Source organism: Natrix helvetica (assembly GCF_964273705.1).
Source record: "Natrix helvetica genome assembly, chromosome: 1".
Lineage (NCBI taxonomy): Eukaryota > Metazoa > Chordata > Lepidosauria > Squamata > Natricidae > Natrix > Natrix helvetica.
The window spans coordinates 284236953-284262070 of NC_138548.1; the positions used below are offsets into that span (position 1 = coordinate 284236953).

The following is a 25118-nucleotide window of genomic DNA, read 5'->3' on the forward strand; positions in this document are numbered from 1 at the left end:
TCGCCGAGCGGAGCCTGAAAGGAAACAATCAATCTGAAGGATACAGCTGAAGTGCGGTGAGGTGGGAAGTCTCCCCAAGTCTTTTACTAATCTATTCAATTGATGAACTGCAGTTTTTCTTAGAACTTTGTTTCAATCCTTGGAAGAGTTAAGATTGGAGGGGGGGGGATTTCCACCCCCCTCGGAAAAGTGGCACTTGCAAAATCTCTCCCTCTCATAGGAGAGCGAGAGAGTTAAAAACTTACTTTCACTTCCTCTAAACAATGGGAGAATGACTTTTTACCACAATTGCGAGAGAAAGGATGGTTGAACTGACTCTTCTCTAAACTATGTATGGAACTTTGGACTTGTTGTTTCCTGACCTCCTGTAAAGGCTGAGCCAAGTTGGCCAACTTCCTCCTTCTTCTTTGTCTTTATGAATGAGATTCCTCTCTTGGAAGATTTTATGGCTCTGAACTAGTTTCCACCCCAGAGATCTCCAGGAGCCTCTCTAATTACGCTTTTCCCTTGGATTTGGAATATTTTGATTCATCTATTTGATCTGGAGCTGCATTAGAAGATTTATTCTCTTCTGGATTTGCCTTCCTTGTGATCTCTCCCAGCTGTGCTTCTCCACAGACGCCATTTCTTTGCACAGACGCACAACTCTCTCTGAGGTTCATGATAGGTCCTAAAAAACTACTGCCTGGCAAGGCCTCTTCGGCCCTGACATCTTCCACGTCCAGCCCGATTACGCAACAGACACAATTGGTGTCATTTTTACAACCCAAAGCGCCTGAAGAGAGCACAAAGGATTTATCTATTCACCAAATGCTTCAATCTCTTTTAAAGGGACAGGACGAATTGAAAAAACAACTGACAGACCTAAACGATCAGCTCAGAGAAACACAACAACAAACCACACAAAAAAAAAACAGAGAATAGATGTACTGGAGGAGGGGGCGGTTGGGATGAGGGAGGAGGTTAAGACAATCCAGAGGGGGAATACAGAATTTGAAAACCATATGATAAAGATGGAATTTGAAAAGATGTCCTTTTTCCTTAGATTTCAAAACTTGCCAGAATCTGAGAATGAAGATCTTAAGGAGATTATGACTACAATTCTAGCTGAACACATTAAAAGAGATAAACAGCAGCTCTGGTGGGATATTGACCTGATTTACAGGATCAACTCAGCATACGCTAGAACACACAATGTTCCAAGGGAAGTTCATGTTAAATTTCTTAGAAAGACCACAAGATATGAGGTTCTAGGAGCTCAAAGGGTGGGACCATTAAAATATAAAGATAAAGAAATAACCATTCTTAACCAAATTCCAAAGAAAGTAAGAGATAAGAGGAAGAAATATTCCTCTTTAGCAAAAAGATTATATAACAAAGGGGTCTAGTTCAGGTGGTTATTGCCAGAAGGCATGCTGATTTTCTGGGAGGGCAGCAGAATTAGAATTAACACAGTTGTGGAGGCGGAGGCTTTCACTAAAAAACATAATGCTCTCCTAGATGAAATAGGGGATGGTACACAAGAGAAGAGGGAGGGAGGGGCTGAGGCTCTGCCAGTAGATGGTGGGGGGGGGGAGGATGCAACATCCAGGAGACTCAGGTCACAAAAGTGATTTGAAACATTATTGCAATTGTTATTATAATATACCTTTATGGAAGTGATACAAAAAAAATGATTGAAATATATTGATGACTTAGTGTTAAACCCAAAACTGCTAATATCTATTCAAATGTTGATGTTTTTCTATTTTTTTCTGTAAAAGTTGTGAGATTTGGGGGGGACTGCTTTCCCCCGCATGATGTAGCTGTCAAAAATTTTTATACCCTTTTAAACCCTTTTTCCTCGAAAAAATTTGTAAAAACCAATAAAACTTGTTAATAAAAAAAAAAATACTATGCAAGTGGGGAGGAGAAGCCAATGTCGCGATGAGACAACGTGCGATCTCAATGCTCTGAGATCGCCATTGATACTTTTGCCGCTGGGTGGTCCAAACAGACCTAAACCGTCCCACAGATATGGTGAACAGGAAGAATACATCTTGCTGATCTCAGGGACATCACAAAGTCCCTGATCGATCCAGGAGAAGTTCTTCAAGCTGGCGACAAAAAATCCAGCCATTAGGCTGATGAAGTCGGGGTGGCTCCAAAACGAAAGGATATGGAAAGAGAAAGTGTTTCCAGCTGGTGAGGAATTTTTAACGTTTTAAAAGAGACTGCCTATAAAAAACTTAAAACTGATTTAAATTGGAGAACAGAAGAAATAAGCAGCGGAATTAAATTTGGAATGGTTTTGGACAGTGGGTTATCTTACTTTTTAAATGCTATCTTCATGGATGGAATTTATGCAAGCCTTTTAAAACGAATGGATTAACTTTTCTTCTTCTATTTTTTTTTCTTTTATTATTCTTTGTAACCTATGGACTAAAATTCTCCTCTTTCATTACTGTGAGTGTTCTTCTAACTCATTCAAGAATCAGACTTTTTTTTAAAGTTGAAATACAAAAAAGATACAAAAAGAAACAAAGAAGATTGCAACAATAACACTGCTACTCAGAGGCTGGTGGTTTGTGTATTGGAAACGAAACACTCTTACTTTCCTCACTGATTATCTTGGCTTGGCACTCCAAGGTCTCACTGCTTATTTATAGAGAGTGATAAGAAGAAAAGCATACAGATGTCCCTTTGAAGTACATCTTTAACCAGAGAAAGGTGAAAATGAAATGTTATTGTGAATCTATGCTTAATCTTGTTAAAACCTTCCAAGCTAGAGCAGCAGTGTTCCTTAGCTGGAGATAATGGAACAATTTCAACAGCAGAAAGAAATTTTAAGTCTACAAAAGATATTCTCAGAAATACAGAAATTATCAAACACATATGAGAGAATAGAGAAGAAGTTGGAAGACTTAGAGTATCTAACAGTAAAATATGATGAAGAAGTTGGAGATGTTTATCAAATGGAAAAAGTGGTGGTTAAAATCCTAAAAATTGAAGAGGAAAATGAATATAAAGAAATTAAAATTGCTAATATTTATGGTAATTGGTTTGTCTCTGAAAATGGAAAGAGTGGAATACTGAAAGAGGAATTAAATGGAGGGGAAATCTACCCCAGATGGCAAGATACAGAAGAAGAAAAAACAAAAGAATGTATGGATTTAAAGAGAGAAATTTTATTAGCAATATCATTGATAACACTACCGACAATCAAAGATAAGCTGATTAAGGAAACAGAAGAAGGGCATCGAAATTACATGAGAGATTTTATAAGCAAGGAGTTGCTAAGATGAGTCCATACAAAGTTGATTAAGGAGATGATTAGAGGACTGACACCACAAATGGCAGAAGATATGAGACTGTTTTGCTACTGGAAAGATACAGGTTGATAGATGGAAGAGTATAATTTAAAACTAGTTCAAGTTAGTGAAATTTAGTGACAATAGATGTAGTTAAATAAATAATTGATAATGATAACAATGTATACAATATGTAGTGTTATGATAACTAGTAACTGTATATGAATATTGAATGGTACTCATGAAAGGAAGATTAGAAATCCTTTTGGATTATATATAAAGGTTAATAAAAAAGAACTGAGTTAGATAAAGTTAAGTCTTGATTATTAGGGGGAAAATGTTATGATACAGGATATAGTTAAATAAAGGAGGGATAATGATAACAATGTATATACAGGTATGGGTACAACATAAGGAAACTGGATGTCAATTGTAAACAGTGATGTGGAAAGGAGGATTAGAAAACTTTGTTATTAAATATTATGATGTTTAGCTAGAATAGGATATAAGGATTCAGGGTTATTGGAGGATTTTAGAAATAGTAAATGAAATGCCAGTATGTGGTTAAGTATTAAATCTTGGTATATTTTATTATGAAGGACGTTTAAACAATTATAGTCAAATGAAAATGGAGGTATGATGATGGTAACATGTATAAATATCTGAGTTAAAATACTTGAGTTAATATGAATTATGTTCGTTGACTGCGGAAGAGATGCATGAAAGCCTTTTTGTAACCAACTGATACACTTTCTACAGTATGTAAAGAAGGATGTGTTGTGTTTGTTTTGAAAATAAAAAATAAAATAAAAAATAATTTAAAAAAATACTATGCAGGTGGCCACATTTTGGACCGATGCTAACTTCTGGGTGAACTTCAAGGGCAGCTCATATAAAGCAGATAATTCAAACTAGAAATGACCATGAACAAGTGCTCCCGGTCCACAAAAGGGAACAACTGGCACATAAGATGAATCTCCCTTCAAGCAGTAGCTGGGAATCTAAGGACCCAGTTCTGTACAATTTAGTTCAAATGAAAACAACAGAGCTTAAACATACATATAGCTGTATGCTGGGTAGCAAGTGCAATAGTGCTGAGAATATGGCCAACCTTCACACAAGTTATAGGGCTGGGATGGCGAACCTATGGCACCTGTGCCACAGGTGGCTTGCAGAGCCCTCTCTGCGGGCACGTGAGCTGTCACCCAGCTCAGCTTCACCGTGCATGTGTGCACACCTCCCCCCGGCCAGTATATTTTCAGGTCTCTGCTATGCATGCAGGAGACGCAGTGGGGAAGGGGGAGCCCCATTTTGGGGCCCAAGAGGCTTCAGGGAGGCCTGCCAAGGCCAAAACAAGGCACGATGTGTGTATATGCGGGAGGGAGCACAGGGGGGTCATGTGTGCATGTGCGGGGGGCTGGGCAAATTGCGGGTGTGGGCACACAATTATAGGGCATCTCTTTATTAGATATCTATCCATTAATTGAAGTAAATCTTTTATCTGTCAGGTATTAGTTTAATTATGAGAGATTTAACAGTAAATAAACATGAATTGTGTCAAAGAAATTGAGACTGAATTGAGTATGTCTTTTTTTTGGGTGGGTGGGTGGCGGTGGCGGCTTTCTGCATCTGTTTCCTGATTGGAAAAAAGAAATGTATGAGCAGTCAGATAACAAAATTGCTTGCCTGCAGGAAAACTGTGTGTTTCTTTTTGCCCAGGTGTTGCAAGCGATTAGGCATGGAATGATCATGATCGTTTGAAGAATCATATATCTTTGCCATGTGACCTTAACTAAAATGGTAAATATTTTTGGAAAGTTTTATATATTCATGAAGTGACAGACAATGAATGGTGTGCCCGGAAAGGTAGGAGATTATTTTGATAAAAGGGAACTGTCTCATAAAAAAATATCTGGTCTCTAAGAGAGAATTGGGAAGGGTGAAGTATTAAACTCCTATTTTTGAAACAATATGAAAAAATACATTTTTATGACTAGCTTATTTAGTAAGTATGTTAGCATAATTATTGTAATTACTATTTGTATCAGTGAAATTTCTCAAAGATATATCTGAATAAAATTACTTCAGCTGTACAACTAGTAATAATTGTATTCATTAATAAAAACTATTATCAAACTTAACTATAAAACAGGATGAGCACAGAGGTTTTTTGTCAATATTTACATATACTTCTATCCAAATAAAAGTCTCTCTCTCTTTTTCTCTCTCTCCCCCTCCCTCCCTCCCTCCCCCCCTCTCTCTCACACACACACACGATATTTCTGTAACTGAATTTAATATGTAAATCTTAAATTCACTCGGTGCTCAATATTCTGAATTTATCTGTCCCCCCCCCCCCCACTTAATTCTGCTCTTTCAAATACCTAAGAGATTGTTTCTGGTTGGGCTGCCATCGAAATTCTAAATCTTTCACCTCTGAATTTTGAAGACATATTTAATAAAAAACAAAAGGGGCTTTCAAGGAGATATTATCAAAATCTCTGGGGAAGCACATGCAGCCGGTGTCATGAAATCCTCACTCCTATTACAGGCATACCTTCATTCATTTTCATTTGATGGCATATATTATATAATTACATAACATTATCCCCTGAGAATTCTGGGCCTTTCTTGTGACCAAATTCTTATGAGGAAAAAATTTAAATAATGATTCACTATTTCTCCCTGTCCTATAAATTGCCAAGAACTCATGCCACTGTTACCATTCACAGTGATGCTGAATAGTCCAGTTCTTCAGGCTCTTCATGTAAAATATAGAAAACACCCAGTATCTTGCTTGCCCATTTTTTTCCTAATAGCTAAGGTTAGGATAAATAGTAACCCACATAGTTACCATTATTTTTCAAGATTTGTTAAGACCATGATTTAAGAAACCCTGCACAAGGAATTATAGTCCTTTGAAGGAAAAACAGTCAGACACCGTTCTTTACCTTCTTGTATGAAATGTGGAGATGATGCTGTCTGACTCTTGTTCATTAGGAGTCTATTAAAAATTGCACTGTCACGGGTGCAAGACTGTCTTCTTTTGTCTGCTCGAACTGCTTCCACAATAGAACGAACTTGGATGCGCAGCCTTGGGGATTTTTCCTGGGAAGACAACCGGATGACAAAAGTTAGCATAGCAATAGGGCTTAGATTTAGATACTGCTTCATAGTGCTTTATAGCCCCCTCTAAGTGATTTACAGGGTCAGCATATTTCCCCCTTCCCTCCATTCCCTTCCTTCTCTTCTGTTTCTTCCTGTAATGGTTTTTCTCCATCCTCCATGTTCTCAGAATCTGTTGGATCTCCCATCACAGTTTAGTATGCTTGCCTTACATGAAGAAGATTGAATGACTGTAATAGCAATCGCAATAGCACTTATATACCGCTTCACAGCCCTCTCTAAGCAGATTACAGAGCCAGCGTATTGTCCCCAACAATCTGGGTCCTCATTTTACTGACCTTGGAAGGATAGAAGGCTGAGTCAACCTTGAGCCAGTGAGAACTAAACTGCTAAACTGCAGCCAGTCAGCAGGCAGCAGAAGTAGCCTGCAGTACTGCATTCTAATCACTGAGCTACCACGGCTCATACGTATTAGGAGGCAAATTATTCAGCGATTCAATCAATAGGGACATTTCTTCATATTAGATCAAACAGTCCAAACACATTAAACTTTACTGAGCAGATAAAAAGGTAAGCCCAGACAAATGGGAAGGGCTGGAGAAAGACCTAGTGGCCTATTCCAATTATATTATTATCAATAAGGGGTATGCTGCAGATTCCATTGGCAAAGAATTTCAGCTGGCAGAATCCAGGAGAAAAACGTTTTCTGCTGTAACTCCCGCCATTGGGAATATTGTGCCTCTCGAAGTGAGATCTGCTTCCACCCTCTTGGCCTTCCAAAAGACCCTGAAAACCTCATCTGGCAAATGGCTTGAGGGTGCCAATGGGATATCCTATTTTGAAGGTGTTTAGTAAAATAGGAAGATTCCTCCCATGGCTTATTTGCATATTGTTTTCTTTTATCTAACTTTTGATTCATTTAATGTTTGTTAATATTATATCTTTTTTTAAATTTATTTTTAATTAAACAAAAACACAAAAAAAGAATCATCCTTCATTACATCTTGTAGAAAGCGTGTCGATTGGTTACAGATAACTTTCGTGCATTTCTTCCACAGTCATTACTTATAGTTCATATTAGATTATACACCTTAAATAAAAAATCTTTGTATATCTTACTATCAATGTACCACAATTCTCATTTGACTACAATTATTTGAACGTGCTTTTACCTCAAGAGAAGTCTATAAAACCTTATAAATGAGATAAAAAGAAGACTGACACCACAATTTGCAAGAGAGATAAGACTGTTTTGTTACTGGAAAGATACAGGTTGACAATGAAAGTTGATAATAAAAAAATAGTTAATTTTGGTTGAGCAATAAGTAGGAATTTAGTAATTCTTAGATTGTTTTAGATTGTTATTAAATGTTTATTCATCAACAAATAATTAACTATAATAACAATAATGAAATGATAATGGATACAGCTTAATGATATATATATATATATATATATATATATATATATATATATATATATATATATATATATATATATATATATATATATATATATATATATATATATATATATATATATATATATATATATATATATATATATATAATGTACTGGCGAACTAGTAAAAGAAATTTGGATATAAATTGCAAATTGCGATCTAGAAAAAAGACCTATAAATGTTATTAACAAACTTTTATTTAGGTCTTGTCATAAAGGTGTAATGTTTTTTGGGTTTGACAAGAGGAGATGGGATATAACTAGTAAATGATTTTTAGCCAATTATAATAACAACAAGGAAATGTCAATGGATATTGTTTAATAATATATATCTGCTCTGGTATTGGTAAAAGCAACTTGGATACAAACTCTAAACAGCGAGTTGGGCAGGGGAAAGGTGGGGGGAAGGTTTAGAAACTTTATTAATTGACTTTTACTTAGAATATGCCATAAAAGTGTAATGTTATTGGAGGATTTTTGAAATAGCTAACGAATGCCATTATGTGGTTGCGTTTTTAAGTTAATATTATGTCTTTTAATGTTTTTACAGTTCTTACTGTTTTATATTATGTTTTCATAATGTTATAAGCCACCCAGAGTTGCTTGACAGTGAAATGGACAGCATATAAATTTAATAAAAAAATAAAGTTTTGTGGGAAACAATTCAGAGAAAAGTTTGACTATAATATCAAAGGGTGGGGTTCCAGGGAAGAAAATATCAAATGTGCTACTGGGAAGACCAACGGGTTACAAGTAGTCTAGGAGATAATGAGATAGCAGCAGAAATCCCCTTGAAGAGCCTGAATGCTAATGAAGCCTACGATGAAAGGTACCATCGGTGCTGGAAAAAAATGAACAAGGCTGTATGATTGGAATTGGAGTGTAAGAAGTATGAACCATGGGAAGCTGGGTATCATCCCAAAAGAAATGGCTAGGATCAAAATAGGCATTCTTGCCATCAACTGGACTGGAAACAGTGACATTCAGCTAGATGAGTTGACAGTATCCCATTCCAGAAATGACAACATCAGAAGGAATGGAGGAGTACTGATAACAAGCAAGAAAATAATCAAATAAGTTGAAAGTTTCCAAATAGTAACTTATAGTATAATGGTGGTTTGAATCAGAGCAAAGCTTCTGAATGTCACAATTTCCCAAATAAATGCACCTACAGATGCATTCAAAGAAGAAATGGAACAATTGTGTATTAACATTCGAAAAGATTACAGAAATGCTAGAAAAAGTACATAGTATTTAGTATAAACATTATGGAAATGTCAACCTCCAAATCTGAGAAAAAGCAGAAATTGTTGACAGATTTTGTTTAGGAGAAAGGAATGCAGTAGGCGATCACTTGGTGATTTTCTGTCGAGAAAATCAGCTGAGGATCTCCGGTACATTATCTATTCAACTATTACACTATTTATACACATGGATTTCACCAAATGGATTGTCTCACATCGAAATCAATTCCATCTAATGAAGCCAATAATGGAAAAGGATATTGGATAAGCTGGATTTTCTTAATGATCACTGGTTTGTTTAACCACTGTAGTGACTCTCTTTACTGCCATTGTAAAATAGTTGTAAAATTGAATCCCATCACGTGGTGAGCACCTTGACTTATTATGACCCAACTGTAATCATAAGTTGAGGACTATCTGTACTGTGCTTATCTTACACAGAAACAGTATTGAACAAGGAGATATTAGGCTTCACCAAACCAGTAATAGCTTTCCAAGCTAAGAGTATCCCATTTTATGTTGTTGGTTGGTTGGTGTCTCATAATAGTCATGTCCTGCAATCAAATTGCTTAGCTAAATCAGTTATGGTTTATAAAAATGAGGTGGCAAAGGATTGATATCATAAAAGAAGAAACATTAAACAAATTTGCACAACATCAGAAAGAATGGAAAGAGCTAAACTATAACTCTCAAATTTGACGAGCCTAAACAAATGAAGACAGATACAGAGGTCCATCTATTCCAGTCTCCCTTTTTGCAATGCTGACTTCTACATGCTTCTGGCAGGACACAAACTGAATACGAGGACAAGAATCCCTTTCCATTGTTTTTCCCATGCAAAAGACATTTAAAGACACACTGCTTCTTATTGAGGAAGGGGGCAATTTAGAACAGTGGAACAATAAATAGAAAAAATATATTTGTGCATTCTTCTTGCTTCCCCAAGCCTTCCTACTTTGCCCTGATTTTCTTTGCCAGAACTCCAGATTATGAAAATCACAACCAGGGAAGGCAATTTGGAAGCAAAAGTTATGGTTTCTCAATGGAGAAACATCATTATTATCATAATCATTATTTTTCCAACAGGGCAGTGTCCTCAGTCACAACTTATGTCCTACCCTCTCACGTAGTTAGTTTCATTCCATTCAAATATCAAGCCACAGTGACAGGACACTTTAAATAAAAGTTTATGCAAGCAGCATACTTCCAACATCATTGCTAAAATTTCTTCAGAAGATCATCACTTTCTGCAAAAATAGGGATTAGAAACAGTGCTAAGAAAACATAAGTTGCATACCCTGTAAGGGCTGAATCCTTCCCGTTTGGTTCGCAAATAATTGGAGAGGTTTCCATATTTGCAGAATTCAACAATTACCATGAGGGGACCTGCGAAAGAAAAAGCAATGGAGAAAGGAAGGAAGGGAATTGCACAGAAAATGTCAATCATCCAGTTCATGTGGTTGGACTTTCGCTTCTCATCCAAGTCATTTGTTCAGTTCAACTTCTAACTGAAGAAACTTCTTGGATGAGAAGCATAACATTTTCAAAAGAAAAAAAAAACTAAGAAGGTCCAGTTGCCTTTCAGAAAAAGCATCTTTGGAACACAGAAAAAGCTATGAACTGTAACCGTCCTTCAAGGAGTGGTCAGTTGGTTGAGTTAAATATTGCCAATAATAATCATTAGCAGCAGCTCTTCAGAGTTTCAATTTCAATGATTTATTTACAATGTTTATATAGCTACCCATTTTATGGCAACTCCTGGTAGAACTTTATATCTAAAGGAATTGCTTTATTGTTGAATACAGCAGCGGTTCCCAATCTTTCCAGCTTGGCTCAGCCCGGCATGTGTGTGAGTGGCAGGTGCACATGCGTGTGCACAGCTCCATTTGGGCAAGTGGCACATGCGCACCCTCCACCCGTGTGAATGGAGCTTTGCGTATGAGCAGAGAGTGTTTGCGCTCGCACACAAAACTCCACTTGCCTAAGCAGCAGGCACTTGTGCTCATGTGTGAAGCTCCACTTGTGTAAGCAGAGGACGCTTGAGCAGAGAGCACTTGTTCTTGCCCACAAAGTTTCACTCGCACAACATAAGCGCCCCTGCTCATGTGAGTGGAGCTTCACACATGCACGCTTGCCCACTTCTTCCAGCCCAATTTTGAACAGCTCACAGGTTGAGCTGGTAGTGGGCTGCTGTCTGGGGGGTTCGGGACATCTGGAATAGAGCACACACCCCTGCAAATTTGCATACGTGCAATAGTTGACATCAGAACTTGTGCTTAATCAACAAAAGGATTTGTAGCATTGCTTTTATTTTTCCCATTTGCCCCTCAATATTGACGAAGCATATTTACCATTAGGTTTGGTGCAAGCACCCAGGAGATTTACCACGTTCAGATGGTTTCCGATGTGAATGAGGATCTTCAATTCTGACATGAGAGCCTTGTGCTCACTTGCAGTAGCTCCCTCTGAAACAAGTCTAACTTCAGTTATACGTGTCAGTAAGAGTCCTTCAATCATTCAAATTTATATTTAAGTTTCAGATAAAAAGATAAAAAAACCTTCTACATTACATAGGGAGTACAATTCATTGTAAAACAAAAGAATCCTCTCTTCATGCATCCTGTTTTTAAAGCAGGTCTTTGCAACTGCATGCAACCTGTTGAATAAGACCATTTATTTATATGGATATTGTGCTGGCACAACAAAGTCTTTTTTCTTACAAATATTTTACTCTTACATCAGAACCTTAAAAGCACGTATTTGAGACTAAGCCCTGCTATATGAGTTGGGATTTACTTCTGAAAATAGAGCACTGGAAATCCACCATAGCACTGAGATCTGGTAGTTATATACTGCAGCATAAGTTAATAGAAATGTATGGAAAAAATATAAGTACCGTGTTTCCCCGAAAATGAGACATGCCCTGCTACTAAGCCCAATCGGGCTTTTCAGAGAATGGGGCATAATAAGTCCACCCCTGAAAATAAGCCCGCCCCAACTATTTAAGCGCATGCGCAACCAGTCCCCGCCATTACCCTGTACCACCTTCAGGTACAGCTTGAGGGGCAAAAAGAGGGCTCGCCGCAAAAATAGCGGCAGGCGAAGCAAAGTGCTTCCACCTCCCGCCCTTCCCTCTCGCTCAAAAAGAGCCCACCGCAAAAAGAGCGGCAGGCCAGCAATGCAATCACCCCCTCCCACCTGTTCCTTCTCGCGCAAAAAAAACACCGGCCACCCCAATGGTAAACCAGCCTGCCTGGTTCCCTTCCCCGCCGTCCCTTTAGCGAGGGGTGGCAGGTGGGGAGGGGAGAAGCGAGGCGTGCCTCTTACCTTTCCAGCTCCATCACATTCCTCGCCCTTTCGCCCATTGAATCCCCTTTTTAAAAAAAGGATTCAATGGGCGAAAGGGCGAGGAACATGACAGAGCTGGAAAGGTAAGAGGTGCGCCTCGCTGCCCAACACAGCCCACCTCGCCCCAGTGATAAAGGCAGACTTCCTGGTTCCCTTCCCCGCCATCCCTTTAGCGAGGGGTGGCAGGTGTGTGTGTGGGAAAAGAGAGACACGCGTCCTAGCGCTACCAGAGACTGAAAGCTCTGCTGTGTTCCTCACCCTTTTGCCCATTGAATCCACTTGTAAAAAAAACCTTGCGAGTTGAACTCATGAGGTCTTTTTTTACAAGGGGATTCAATGGGTGAAAGGGCGAAGGATGCAATGGACCTGGAAAGGTAAAAGGTGCGCCTCGCTTCTCACCTGCCCCAGAAAATAATAGGCCCTCCCCTATAATAAGCCCAAGGCCAATTTCAATATTTTTAATTGAACTCGCGAGAAGGGTTTTTTTTACCAGCCGCTTCCCTGAGCACAATGGCGAGGAACGCGACAGAGCTGGAAAGGTAAAAGGTGCGCCTCGCTTCTCACCTGCCCCAGAAAATAATAAGCTCTCCCCTATAAGCCCAAGGCCATATTTCGTGGGGCAAAAGAAAATAAGACCCTGTATTATTTTCAGGGAAACATGGTAGCATACAGTGAAGACAAGAGCTTTAACCCAACTAATAAAATTATTGATTTAAAATCTATTTTGATTGCTTTTCATAAGTACAGATCGATAACCTCTAGTGACTACCATCAAGTAACTTTTTAAAATAACATCATCTCAGAGCCAAAGTGCAGTGCAGCTTTTTGGCCCAATTTGTCTGGTAGAAAGTTACAGAGTTCACCCACTTTTGGTTCTGATTCTGAATCTAGCCACCACCTTTGCTAATCCTCCTAAACGGATTTTTCTCGTGCATCAATGACTATTCTCAGGAAAAAGTATTTATGATCCCATTACATAATATTGCTCTAATGATAAATTCCTTAGACCTGAATGGGAGTATTACTACAGTGAGATTGTTGTGCATATCTTTGTTTCAAATTTATAGGAGAAAATAGGAACATTTTACAAACTTCCATAAAAATTAATTAAGCATGCAAATTCATGATATTCTCAGTGTAAAACATGTTTGTCCCTGGGCTATAAAATATTTTTAAGAAAAGATTTACTGTAAATTTACTTACTTTTAAATTAAGTACCAAATGCATACAATATGGACTTGATCCACTATTGTCTCATTTTGAATTTTTTGCTTTTAAGTTTGTTAATTGTGATTTGGGTAGGACTAGTACAGTTTAAGGTTGTGAATGTGATTCTGAATAATAAGCCAATACTTTACAATCAATGAAGCAATATATAATTTTACTCTTTTATAAGGGAAGGAATGTGTCATCCTGGATTTACAACCTTGGATTAATGATGTACAGTCATTTGCTGCTTATGAACTGAATGTATATTAATGTAATGGAAAGATTGATCACTATTATTCTGTGTGATTGAGGTTTAATGCTGTGTTTTAAAACTGAGTTGTTTTCTATATATATAATAATAAAATTCTGAAACATATTGCTTCAACTTAAGGCCATGATAAATATATTATGACAACTCAATACAGGGGCAGCTATAAATGGATGGATGGATGAATAAATTGAAATGATTACTTCAAAATCTAGTTCCATATCAATACTATTTATAAAGACATCAAATTTTATCTCAGATCTCTATGACTCAGGGGCAATTTGCCATCATTTTAGCTTTAATTTCAAATCAAATCAAAACTAATCAAAACAATCATTTATTATGTTTGCAATGTCAGTCATCAATTATAAATAAAAATTATATAAACTAACACATAAACGCCTGTAAAAGTTTGATTTAATTTTGGATTAAAAATAAACAACATATACAAGCAGTACATTAACAGAACAGAAGCTGAGAGTAGCTCCTATATTGCTCCACAGCTTGGAATTCTAACTATAAACCCTAGGACATTAAAATAATAATTAAAAAATATTCTGATACACACTGAAGCAGATAGAATAAAAACTTCTTCCTGGATCATAAACTAGCAGTGCTGGTAAACAGTACTCTAGTATTTTTTCCAACAACCGCTATACAAAAGATAGCACTTGAATCTGAGCAAGACCATAGTGTCCTACTGAAGCAGATAGTAATACTGCAATTACTAAATTGCAATGCATCTTATTTATTTTCAACTGAAAGATGCAATCTTCGATCATTGCATCAGCATTTTATGATCATCTCTAATATAATATATAATATTCAGCTCCTACTGTAGCTCTTTAAGACTAGGCAGGGACTAGGGATTTTGGACTTGATCCTCTACATGACCTCTTTCAACTCTCTGATAATTAGTAATTAGTATTACCAATTTGTATTAGTAAAATTTTGTAATAATCACAGCAGTAATGGAGGCAAACATGATGATTTATTTCACAAAGAAGCACTCAAAACTCCTAGAAAAATTAGAAGCACCACAGCAAGGAGAAAAGTAACCCTCTTCTGATTTTATCTACAGTAGAATAACACTTTTCTAATTTCAGTGGAACAGCAACGATTTCTGTACAGTGGAGGGAGAATAGCTTTAAGACCAATCTCCAATTACTAAAAGGCCCTGATTCTGTTGTAATAGCTATTACTCAATGCCTAGCCCTTTGAAGTATTTTCCTTGATTTTCCTTACCCTAATTCACACTGAGGTTAGTTTTAGAATCCCCACAGAGAATTAAAATAAATAGAGATGCAAAAGCTGCAATTTAAAATGTTAAGTTGATTAGAAAAAGCTGTTAGTACTTTCAAGTGCCTTAAGCCTTTTTATAAAATGAGATTCTATCAATATTCCATTATAGTACTTAGGGCTGAAGACATTAATCAGTTGTATTAACAGCTAAGCTACAAATAAGATATTCTGTTCTGCTAATTAAAAAATTAAAATCTCTTGTCTCCTACCAACTTTCCTTCATGTTTCTTTTTACTTTTAACCTGCCAACAATTATTTCTGGTAGTTTTGTTTTTTATGGAATGATAGTTTTGTATGAAATGTCTGCTAAAATTCTCATTTGTTTGCTAGATTTCTAGATTATCTCACTGGAGACAGGCACACGTTATTTTAGTCCAGTAAGATCAGATTTGTGACTTCTCTTGACCAAAGCACAGTTGAACATTCAAGACGTGATGAGAGATTGTTAAAATCATGGGGAAATTGTCTTCCAGAGACAATTGGTAACTTGATGGATATTTCCAGATAGAGTACCAATATTCTCATATTTATGGAATTCATTTATTTTGCCTACCTTTCAACATTTTAACTGCTACGGTTTCACAGCTGTTGCTTTTGTTAATTCCAAATGCAGAAGCTTCCATTACTTTCCCAAAAGCCCCATGGCCCAGAACTTTACCTGGAAAAAAAAAAAAGTAAAAGGAAGGTGCAAAGCAGGCTTTAAAAAATCCAGAGTGCAATTGGAGGAATTTATATAACTATTCACAATGACTTGAATGAGACTCAAACAAAGCAGGAAATCGAGGCAACAAAGAAATAAAGGTATGAAAAGGAAGAGGAAATAATGGCATTTTCACCATCTACAGGTGGTGGTTTCTTTTCACAGTAAGGGTAAGGAGAGGAAGTGAAAAAGAGGCAGTGTCAACAAAGCAAAGGAAGGAACTTGCTAGCTGAAGCGGGATGTCATGTCTTGTTTTTGAAAAGAAAATACAAGAAAAGTGAGGGCGTTAGGCTGGAAAAGATGGCACTTCAATAACTACCTTTGTGTAGATCCACCCTGGCTGTATGCATACCGCATACATACACACACACACGCACACACACACACACTACCTTTGAGTAGATCCACCCTGTGTGCATACAGAACTGTAGATCCTATGAGTTGCTGTTACAATACAACTCAACTTACGGTACACAAACCTATCAGCAATCGGAATCCCCATGATTGCTAGAAAGTGTTTACAACTATTCCTCTCTCACCAGCAAACCCAATGTTTTTGTGTACCTAATCGAAGTCTCTCCCGAGGAAATTCCCATTTGTTGGAATCATAGGTCAGGTATTCACACTGTTCTTCCAAAGGGACTTCATTTGGATTCATGATAATGGAAAGGTAGCCCGTCTTGATATCAGCATGAGCAGGCTGCAACACAAGAGAAAGATTGTGCAAGACTAGATTGTGGTCATTTTGCACAGGGCCTCTGACATTGTTTAGGTTTCTTCGAATCCTGATCCTTGACACTGGCTCTGCTTTTCTTAGCACACACTTCCCTGCGACCGATTCGCTCTCACAGGGAAGGACTCCTCCGGGTGCCGTCCACAAAGCAATGCCAACGGGCGGCGCCTAGGAGTAGAGCCTTCTCTGTGATGGGCCCAACCCTCTGGAATGACCTCCCCCCCGATATCAGAACCACCACCGACTTCCGCTCCTTTCGACAAAAACTGAAGACTCACCTGTTCCGTTTAGCCGGCCTGGCCCATTTATAGTTTTATTCTACCTCCTGGCAGATATTTTAATTGGGTATTTTTAGGGTATTTAAATATTGCTTTTAACTACTTTACTTCAGATATGTACAGTTTCTTATTGCCTCCGCTTTGTGTTTGTATTTCCTATTTATTGATGTGTTTTTATTTGACTGTACACCGCCCCGAGTCCCTTTGGGGAGAGGGGGCGGTATAAAAATCTAAATAAAAGTAAATAAAAGTAAAGTAAAGCAAAAAGAAAAAAAAATGGTTCTGACATCCAGTGGCTCTAAATAACATCTGCTAGAAACTGATTCATTGTGAGAAACTTTTTTTCCCTATTAAGTGTGCTACACTTTATTTACGATAAAACAAATAAACAGCATGGGCAGAGTAGGGAACTGTATTTGGTTCTTTGGTTCGTTTCCACAGCAAGGCCAACATTATTTAATCATGGCTGCCAGCCATTTTTTTTCCTGATAAAAAGCAGATAATGTTTTCCTGAATAAAAGCATGACAGTACTGGAATGGGACTTCAGAAATGGCTATCCTATGTTATCTTCCCCAACAAGATGCCTTTTCTGCTTACATTTCTCATTTAAGAATAGTAAAATGTTTATCTGATTTGAAGGTTGGAACTGTTTGTGATTCTGTTTGCTACTACACCAAATCAAACTTGTTAGATGGAGGATGGAAAAGAAGTCTTACTCTCTTGATATTACAGAAGATGAGGATCAAGAGAATCCAGAAGAAGATGGCAATAACCCCAGTTCCGATTAAGATTACGATTTCCACATTGGTCCTGTCATCTGAGCCTATAGGTGAGGAAGAACATGAACAAAAGAAATAGAAGAACGGTTATAAACAGGTATATAACTAATCAAGTATACACACACAGAGAGAGAACCAATACATAGAAAAAGCCAAGGAGGAATTATTGAGAATTTTCTGTATTTTCTTTTGATCGGGCTAGTTAGGATTCACTTTTTAGGATATAAAAGATGGAGAATGAAATTCATTTTACTGCCCCAGTATGGCAAAAGGCCTTCCTTCCTTCCTTCCTTCCTTCCTTCCTTCCTTCCTTCCTTCCTTCCTTCCTTCCTTCCTTCCAAGTTGTTTACCTTTCTTCTGCTGCTGCTTTATTTCCAAATACACCAATCTCTCTATAAAATCAGATGACTGAAATTAGTAATAGTACCTTCTACAGAAACACTGGCAGAGGAATTCACACAACCTTTGGCATTGCAGACACTACAAAGGTAAAGACCAGCATCTTCTTCTCTCACCCTTTGGATACTGAGCCTCTGATTGGAATCTGCCAAGTCAATCCCTGAAACATGGGAGGAAAAGAAAGATATTCAGTTATGAATAATAAACCTACACCAGTCCTTTTTTACCTCCATTCCTGAATTTATATACTATTTCAAGCAGCTGATTCTAAGCCCCAATGCCCATTGTTGGACCATTATTTGTTTCTTTGTTTCTTTCTTTATTCATCAAGTTTATATAGCTGCCAATCTCATGAATATGACTTTGGGTGGTGTACAATAAAAACTGAACAATTGAAACTTAAGTATAAGTAAAACCACGCGAGGGTATCTTCAAGGTCCTACATACAACACAGTTATTTCATGGACTCCCTAAGACCAAATTAAGGTTAATTTATGAAAAATCAGTAGAGTTGAGGCCATTCTCATTTGAGGGGGTGAGATAATGTTCCACAGGGCAGCTGCTTGCCTCCGGTGTCCTGTCAGATAATCTGATGGGATGGGTAAATGTACCTAGGAGAGGGAGTCCCTGATATGACTTGGTCCCATGTCATGAAGGTCTTTAAAGGTCAAAACTAGCAACTTGAACTGAACCTTAAGCAGATTGGCAACCAATGCACCTCTGGAGCAGAGGTGTAACATATGCAATGCTGGAAGCACACATAACTGTCTGCAATGCCACATTTTGCACCAATTGAAGCTTTCAGGCTCCAGATATTCTTCAAGGGCAGCCCCATGGACATTAAAATAGTCCAGTGCTTCCACAAATGTTTGCCTCCATTATCCAAAAACCGCTTGGGTAAAAGTTTTTTTTACCCAATGCAAGTAAAATCTTTTAAGTCAATTTAAATTTCCAATCTGTTGTGATTGGATAATAAGTTTTTGTGTCATTACCTGACTTTTACCCAGGTTTGGGAAACACTGCAATAGTCTATTTGGGATGTAACCACTACATGAGTAACTGAGATAAAACCTTATTATCATTAGTAGTAATACCGTACTAATAGTAGCAATAGTATTATCCTTATAATTAGCAGTTGGACAGTTTTAAAACCATATGTTTCCATACTAAAGTAATATCTATAAAACACTAGTATCTACCCATTTGGATGTAGTCATAGAAGATAGCATGCTTTTTCAAAGAAATAGTAATATACATGTAATAAATTACATTTGTAACGTGAGAGTCAACTCTCAAAACAAGCTGAAGAAACTGCAAAGCAAGAATAAATAAAACCCAAACCTGGATTTTGCATTAAAAAGAGGAGCTCTTTTTCAAACTTGGTGCAAATCTATTTTCTGTTTTGCTTAAGAATTTAATTTAGACCATGTACCTTGAAAGCACCAGGTTGGTGAATGCTGCCTTTATGCATGCAAAATAGTTTGTTTGGATTGCTTCCCATATTTCAAGCATGGACATTAATGTGTTTGTAGGAAAGGGAAGGTTCAAAGAAACCGAATAAATACTTTCTGAGTTGCCTGTTTGTTGCTTGGAGGTATACACACACTATTCATAACAATTTATAATTGTTTCCTATATTTTCAGATTCTATGTACTAATTAAAGATATTTTTTTTCTTATAAATTGTTGTATAAACCTACAGGTATATGTGAACTATTTTGAGGATACACTGTAGCACCAGGTGTCTGTCTGTCTGTCTGTCCGTCTGTCCTTCCTTCCTTCCACTCACCCACCCATCCATCCACCCACCACCCACCCACCCACCTTGAATGGTTTGAAACCTTCAAGTTTCTGCACTTCTAGTCATAGCTGTGCAAGTATTCTATCCACGCATGTTCCATTCCTTAAACCCCTAGAACCAACCAGCTATACCTGAGACTTTTTCAACCAGCTTTTCATCTTTATACCAGTTGATGTTTGGGATGTGCACACTGTCCACCTTGCAGCGCATTTCTATAGAATCACTCACGTTCACCAGGATGTTCGACAGGTTCTGTTTCAACCTGGGCATCTCTAAAGCTGAAGCAATGATATTAAAAGAACAGAGATAAAATGCAAGAGAATATGTGAGAATAAAGAACAAGTACTCTGCACAGTGGGAGCTGAACACTTCCTTGAAGACAGCATGTTACAAATAGCTTAAAAAGTAGGTGGGGGGGGGAGGAATGAAACTTGGCCATGGCAAATTCAAAGGAAAGATTGCTCTTAATCTATAAGAAAGATTGTGCTTGATCCATTGCTCTTGTGCCATTTCTAGTATACTATGTGGTAAAATGAGGCCAATTAAAATAATTTTCAGGTGATCAAGATCTTAATTTGCTTTGCAAGCCAGTGGAAATATAATCCTCTTGAACAGCATAACAGGCTGGATTCTTCTAATAATCTGTATAGTATTTCCCCCCTAAAACTGGAATATCTGGTTCTAATTATCCATGCATCATTCCCCCAGCACTGTTTCAATCTCAATATATAATTTTTCCCCTCCAAACACTTCTGTTATTGTTCTTTGGGGGCCTGAAGTTTCTGGGCCCAACTGGCTTATTCTGTTTCAATCTATTAATAGTAGCATTATAATTGTTACCAATGCAAGTGGCAAGAAAACAGAACCTGTTTTACAGTATTTTCCCTTACGTCCTTTTTTTTTTTCAAATTTGCAGGCAGGAAATCCATGGTTGCTCTTTTTTCATTGTGCATCTACCCAACTCCTTAATATTAAACATGATACAATATCGTTTCTAGAACTGCATTCCTGCTCAGTTGAAGTAAGCTAAAAGAGCAACATGAATGGATAGAGGAAATTAAAAACTCATTGGATTCTACTGCACACCTAATTGTCTATTATCCAACTTTAAAGAAAATCAACATAAAATGGCAATTTCTTCTCCTCCTTGCAATTACTGCCCTATAACCTGTAGCATATACACATACTATAAATACAAATGTTGAAATACATGCTACATATTTCTCTCTCACATGAATAGCTTCAATTCATGACAATACATTAGCTTCCTTTATAAACATGGCAAATATTGCACAGCTTTCAAGGTTGGTGATTTCTTAATATGTCTGTTGACTCACATTTTCTAAATGTATATTTTCTAAATGTTTTTTTCTAAATGTATATTTTCTAAATGTATATTTTCTAAATGTATATTTTCACCAGGTTTTTCCCCTTCAGTTAGGATTGTTAAGCAAGTTTGAATTATGTTTTTGTGAAGCAAAACTCTGGCTTATCATTAACATTATCAATGAAGTTATTGTGCTTTAACCAAGCAGGTAAACATGTTAGCATTGTGCTAGGAATAAAGGAAAATAAATATCTGTTCACAATTCTACATTAAAACGTAAGGGCACGGGTGTCATTTCTTCTTATGAAATAAAATTTGAATAAGAAATTTAAGAAGTCTGTTACCAAGCAAGTCTCCTCAGAATAATCTGAATCCAAATGACTGCCAGTGCATTTTGGGAAATGGTATAACTCTGGACATTTAAGATCACATCAACTCACAAAAGCACCAGACCTGCTTTGAAATAAGGAAGGAGACATATTCTGTACTTGGACAATGTTTTATTTGTCATTTCAGCCATTATTTTTTTCCTCAGCATATCTACTGCTATGAGGACTCAGATTATTTCCATCAAAGAAATCCTACTCCATCTGCCTCAAGTCTCCAAGAATCATGTATGTTCCATAAAGAAGTCTGTAGCGAGAGAGATCTATAACTCAAAGATTAACTTCTGGTCATTTCAATTCAGAATAAATCTGATTGGTTAGAATTCTTTACAGTGTTACCCTTGTTTTGCATTAGCCAAAAATGCACATTTCAGTGCATCTTTCAGCACAACAAGGTTTTCCCCTATCAATTTGACTTCCTCAGTGGTCCTTACCATGTACAGAGATATATCTTTTGTGGCAGTGTTTTTCGTTGTTTTCTCTATTTTGCACTTCACATACATAGTCTCCTTCATCTTCTAGAGAAATACTTGGGATGGTGAGTGTCAAAGCAGCATAATTGGAGTTAGGTTTGAAATTCAATTCACCCTGCAGCTTCATTGCATAATGGTGGACATTCTTGCAATCCAGGACTAGAGGGTTGCCCTCTTCATAATTTAATCTTGAGAGATTGAGCCGGTACCACTGCAGGTTTTCATAGGTATAGTTATCCGCATTGCAACTTAGTCTCAGGTCTTGTCCCTCAATGGGCTCCTCAGAAGGCTCAGACTCAATTTCAAATCCATTTGGTATGGCTGCCAAGAAAGCAAGGAAAGAAAACAAATATTCAATCATTAAAACAGATGTGGCTTTACAAATGCTAAAATGCCTGTTTCCAATTCTGCTTATACAATACTACTGCCTTTATTTACTTTGGGTTATGTATTTTACAATTGTAGCAAATCATTTAGCATTTTGCACATTTATTTTAACACACGACCAACCAAAGATCCAACCAAGAGAATAAATGCACGCATCGCAGAACACAAGAATGCAGTCAGAAAAAAAGAAAAAAACTTCCTCCCTTTTCCAGCATCTTAAAGCTACAGGGCATGAAATTATTTTTTAAGGAACCAGGTTAATCTCCAAAACTGAACACTTCAACAAGAGAATAATTATGGAAGCTATCGAAATAGAGAAACACTCCCACATCATGAATAAACGTGATGATATCTCCTACCTTCCAGACACCTGGAAAACAGCCCTGGTAAACAAACGAGCCCCACCCACCACCCAGGCCGTTACAACACGAAACAACAATAGACACACAGCCATATATATTCATTCTCATGTCGGAAAGACAGAATTGAACTAAATGATCCATAAGCAACTCTGATCCAGGCAGTGGTAAAAGAATTATTATGATTATATAGCTACATCTTCACATGTCGAATTCTGTGTTACTAAAGGGAAATCAATTTACAGGCATTATAGTATAGATAAATAGTTTAGATTAAAATCAAGCCCTACTACCTCATTCATTCATATAACATGCTTATCTCAAATCTTAATTATCAAAACACAGTGATTATATTCACGTAACAGTCGATGCCCAAATTTCAGTTATGGCTTAACATGATTACCTGCTCTGTTAATACAATGGCTAAACTATACTCTAAAACAGAAACCATTAAATCACATTTTAGCTTAGCTTAATGGTTGTGCAAACTGCTACGTGTCTGTCTGTTTTACATTTATTCCATTCATAAGCAAATATGTTTTCTGGATGCCCTATGGATTCAGTGAGCAGAATTCAAAAACTTAGCTTCTAAAATTGGAAATATGCAGTTTCTGTTCAATGGCAGGACACTAGGTGGTGCTACTGTACCAGAAACACTTGGGAATGGGCAATGCCAGCTTTTTAAGATAGATAGATAGATAAAAGTGTATATGTGTTGATAGAAGGGCAAATTTTCTCTTTCTTTGCTCTGAAACATCTCTTGATTTGCTTGATTTGCTTCTCCACCTCACATGACTTTCAACGTATAATGGCTTAAATATTTTGTCATATTTTCGTTCAGATAAAGCACTTTAAAAAACTCAAACAGTGCAAACTCAAATATATAGATTTTTATAAAGTGAAATTTTTAAAAGTCTAAGTTTTCAAATAAAAATTTCAAATTTTTTTTATTTTGATAATGATTTGCTCTAGCAAATAATAAATATATGTTTTAGCGCTCTGTATTGCTTAATTACGAAGACACAATACCAAACATACTTTGATAAACAATTTCCATTCAGTGCTGAGGTGGTATTCAGCAGGTTCTGACCAGTTCTGGAGAACCGGTAGCGGAAAGTTTGAGTAGTTTGGAGAACTGGTAAATACCACCTCTGAACTGGCCCCATCTTTTGGTTGCCTCCCGAGTCCCAGTTGATCAGGAGGAAATGGGGATTTTGCAGTAACTTTTCCCTGGAGTGGGGAGGGAATGGAGATTTTACAGTATCCTTCCCCTGCCACGCCTACCAAACCACGCCTACAGAACTGGTAGTAAAAAATTTGAATCCCACCAGATTCAAAGGTTTCAAAGAGATTAAGGAGTCCTTAAAAGCCTTAAAATGTTATATAACAGGTTGTTTAAGTGAATTCTGTTTTTAAGATACTCACTTGTTACATAAAAGTAAATCAAGCGTTCATCACGACCTACTTTGTTGGAGGCTACACACTTATACATGACAGAAACATTGGCTTCTTGGATGATTAGGTTGCTGATGGTCTGAGGAAAAAAGAATAATAACATGAACAGATTAAAACATTTTTTTTTATCCTGCCTTTATTATTGTTTTATTTTATTATTTTATGCATTATTACATTTATATACCACTTATCTCTCGCAGTGACTCTATTATGCTTATAGCATAATAAAAAGATAAGAAAGAAAACAAAACAATTAAAATTAAGAAAGATTAATAAAGGCTAAAACACCAAGAGGATGGCCAACATGGGGTGGAGATCTCTCTATCTCATCAGTCATCCTCAACCTAGTATACCCCTATTGGGGCCCCAGGTTAACTAGCAGAAACCATGTCCAAAGGCTCTTCCTGAAGGCTAGGAATTTATAAAGAACTCAAAGGGGCATCCATACCTAATAACTCCTTCCTTTTCCAGTTTTCCTCACAACAACAACTGTGAAGTGAATTGGGCTGAGAGAGAGTGACTGGCCCAAAGTCACCCAGCCGGCGATCATGAGTTAAGGAAGGACTAGTTTCCCAGCTGGCGATCATGACTTAAGGGAGGGCTAGATTCTAGAACTCACCATCTCCCACTTTTTAGCCCGATACCTTAACCACTAGATCAAACTGTATTGTAACTCCAAGTTTTTAACTTGGGAAGATATAGGACTTTCACCCATCCCTACACATTTTCAAAGAATATTACTATCCCAGTAGCTCTTCTTCCCTGTGGAAAATTGTGCAATAAATCATGTCA

General features: G+C 37.2%; 1 protein-coding gene across 1 annotated transcript in view; it reads right to left on the reverse strand.

Annotated features, from left to right (window-relative positions):
* The window catches only part of FLT4 (fms related receptor tyrosine kinase 4), a 92076-nt gene that overhangs the window by 19376 nt on the left and 47582 nt on the right, over nt 1–25118 (reverse strand). The window contains exons 12-21 of the mRNA XM_081935801.1: nt 24297–24405; nt 22087–22446; nt 20071–20217; nt 18167–18298; nt 17677–17783; nt 16513–16648; nt 15802–15906; nt 11473–11586; nt 10419–10507; nt 6242–6398 (exon numbers count right to left, since the gene is read on the reverse strand). Of these exons, the coding sequence (XP_081791927.1) occupies nt 6242–6398; nt 10419–10507; nt 11473–11586; nt 15802–15906; nt 16513–16648; nt 17677–17783; nt 18167–18298; nt 20071–20217; nt 22087–22446; nt 24297–24405 (1456 nt within the window). The remainder of the gene's footprint in view (nt 1–6241; nt 6399–10418; nt 10508–11472; nt 11587–15801; nt 15907–16512; nt 16649–17676; nt 17784–18166; nt 18299–20070; nt 20218–22086; nt 22447–24296; nt 24406–25118) is intronic.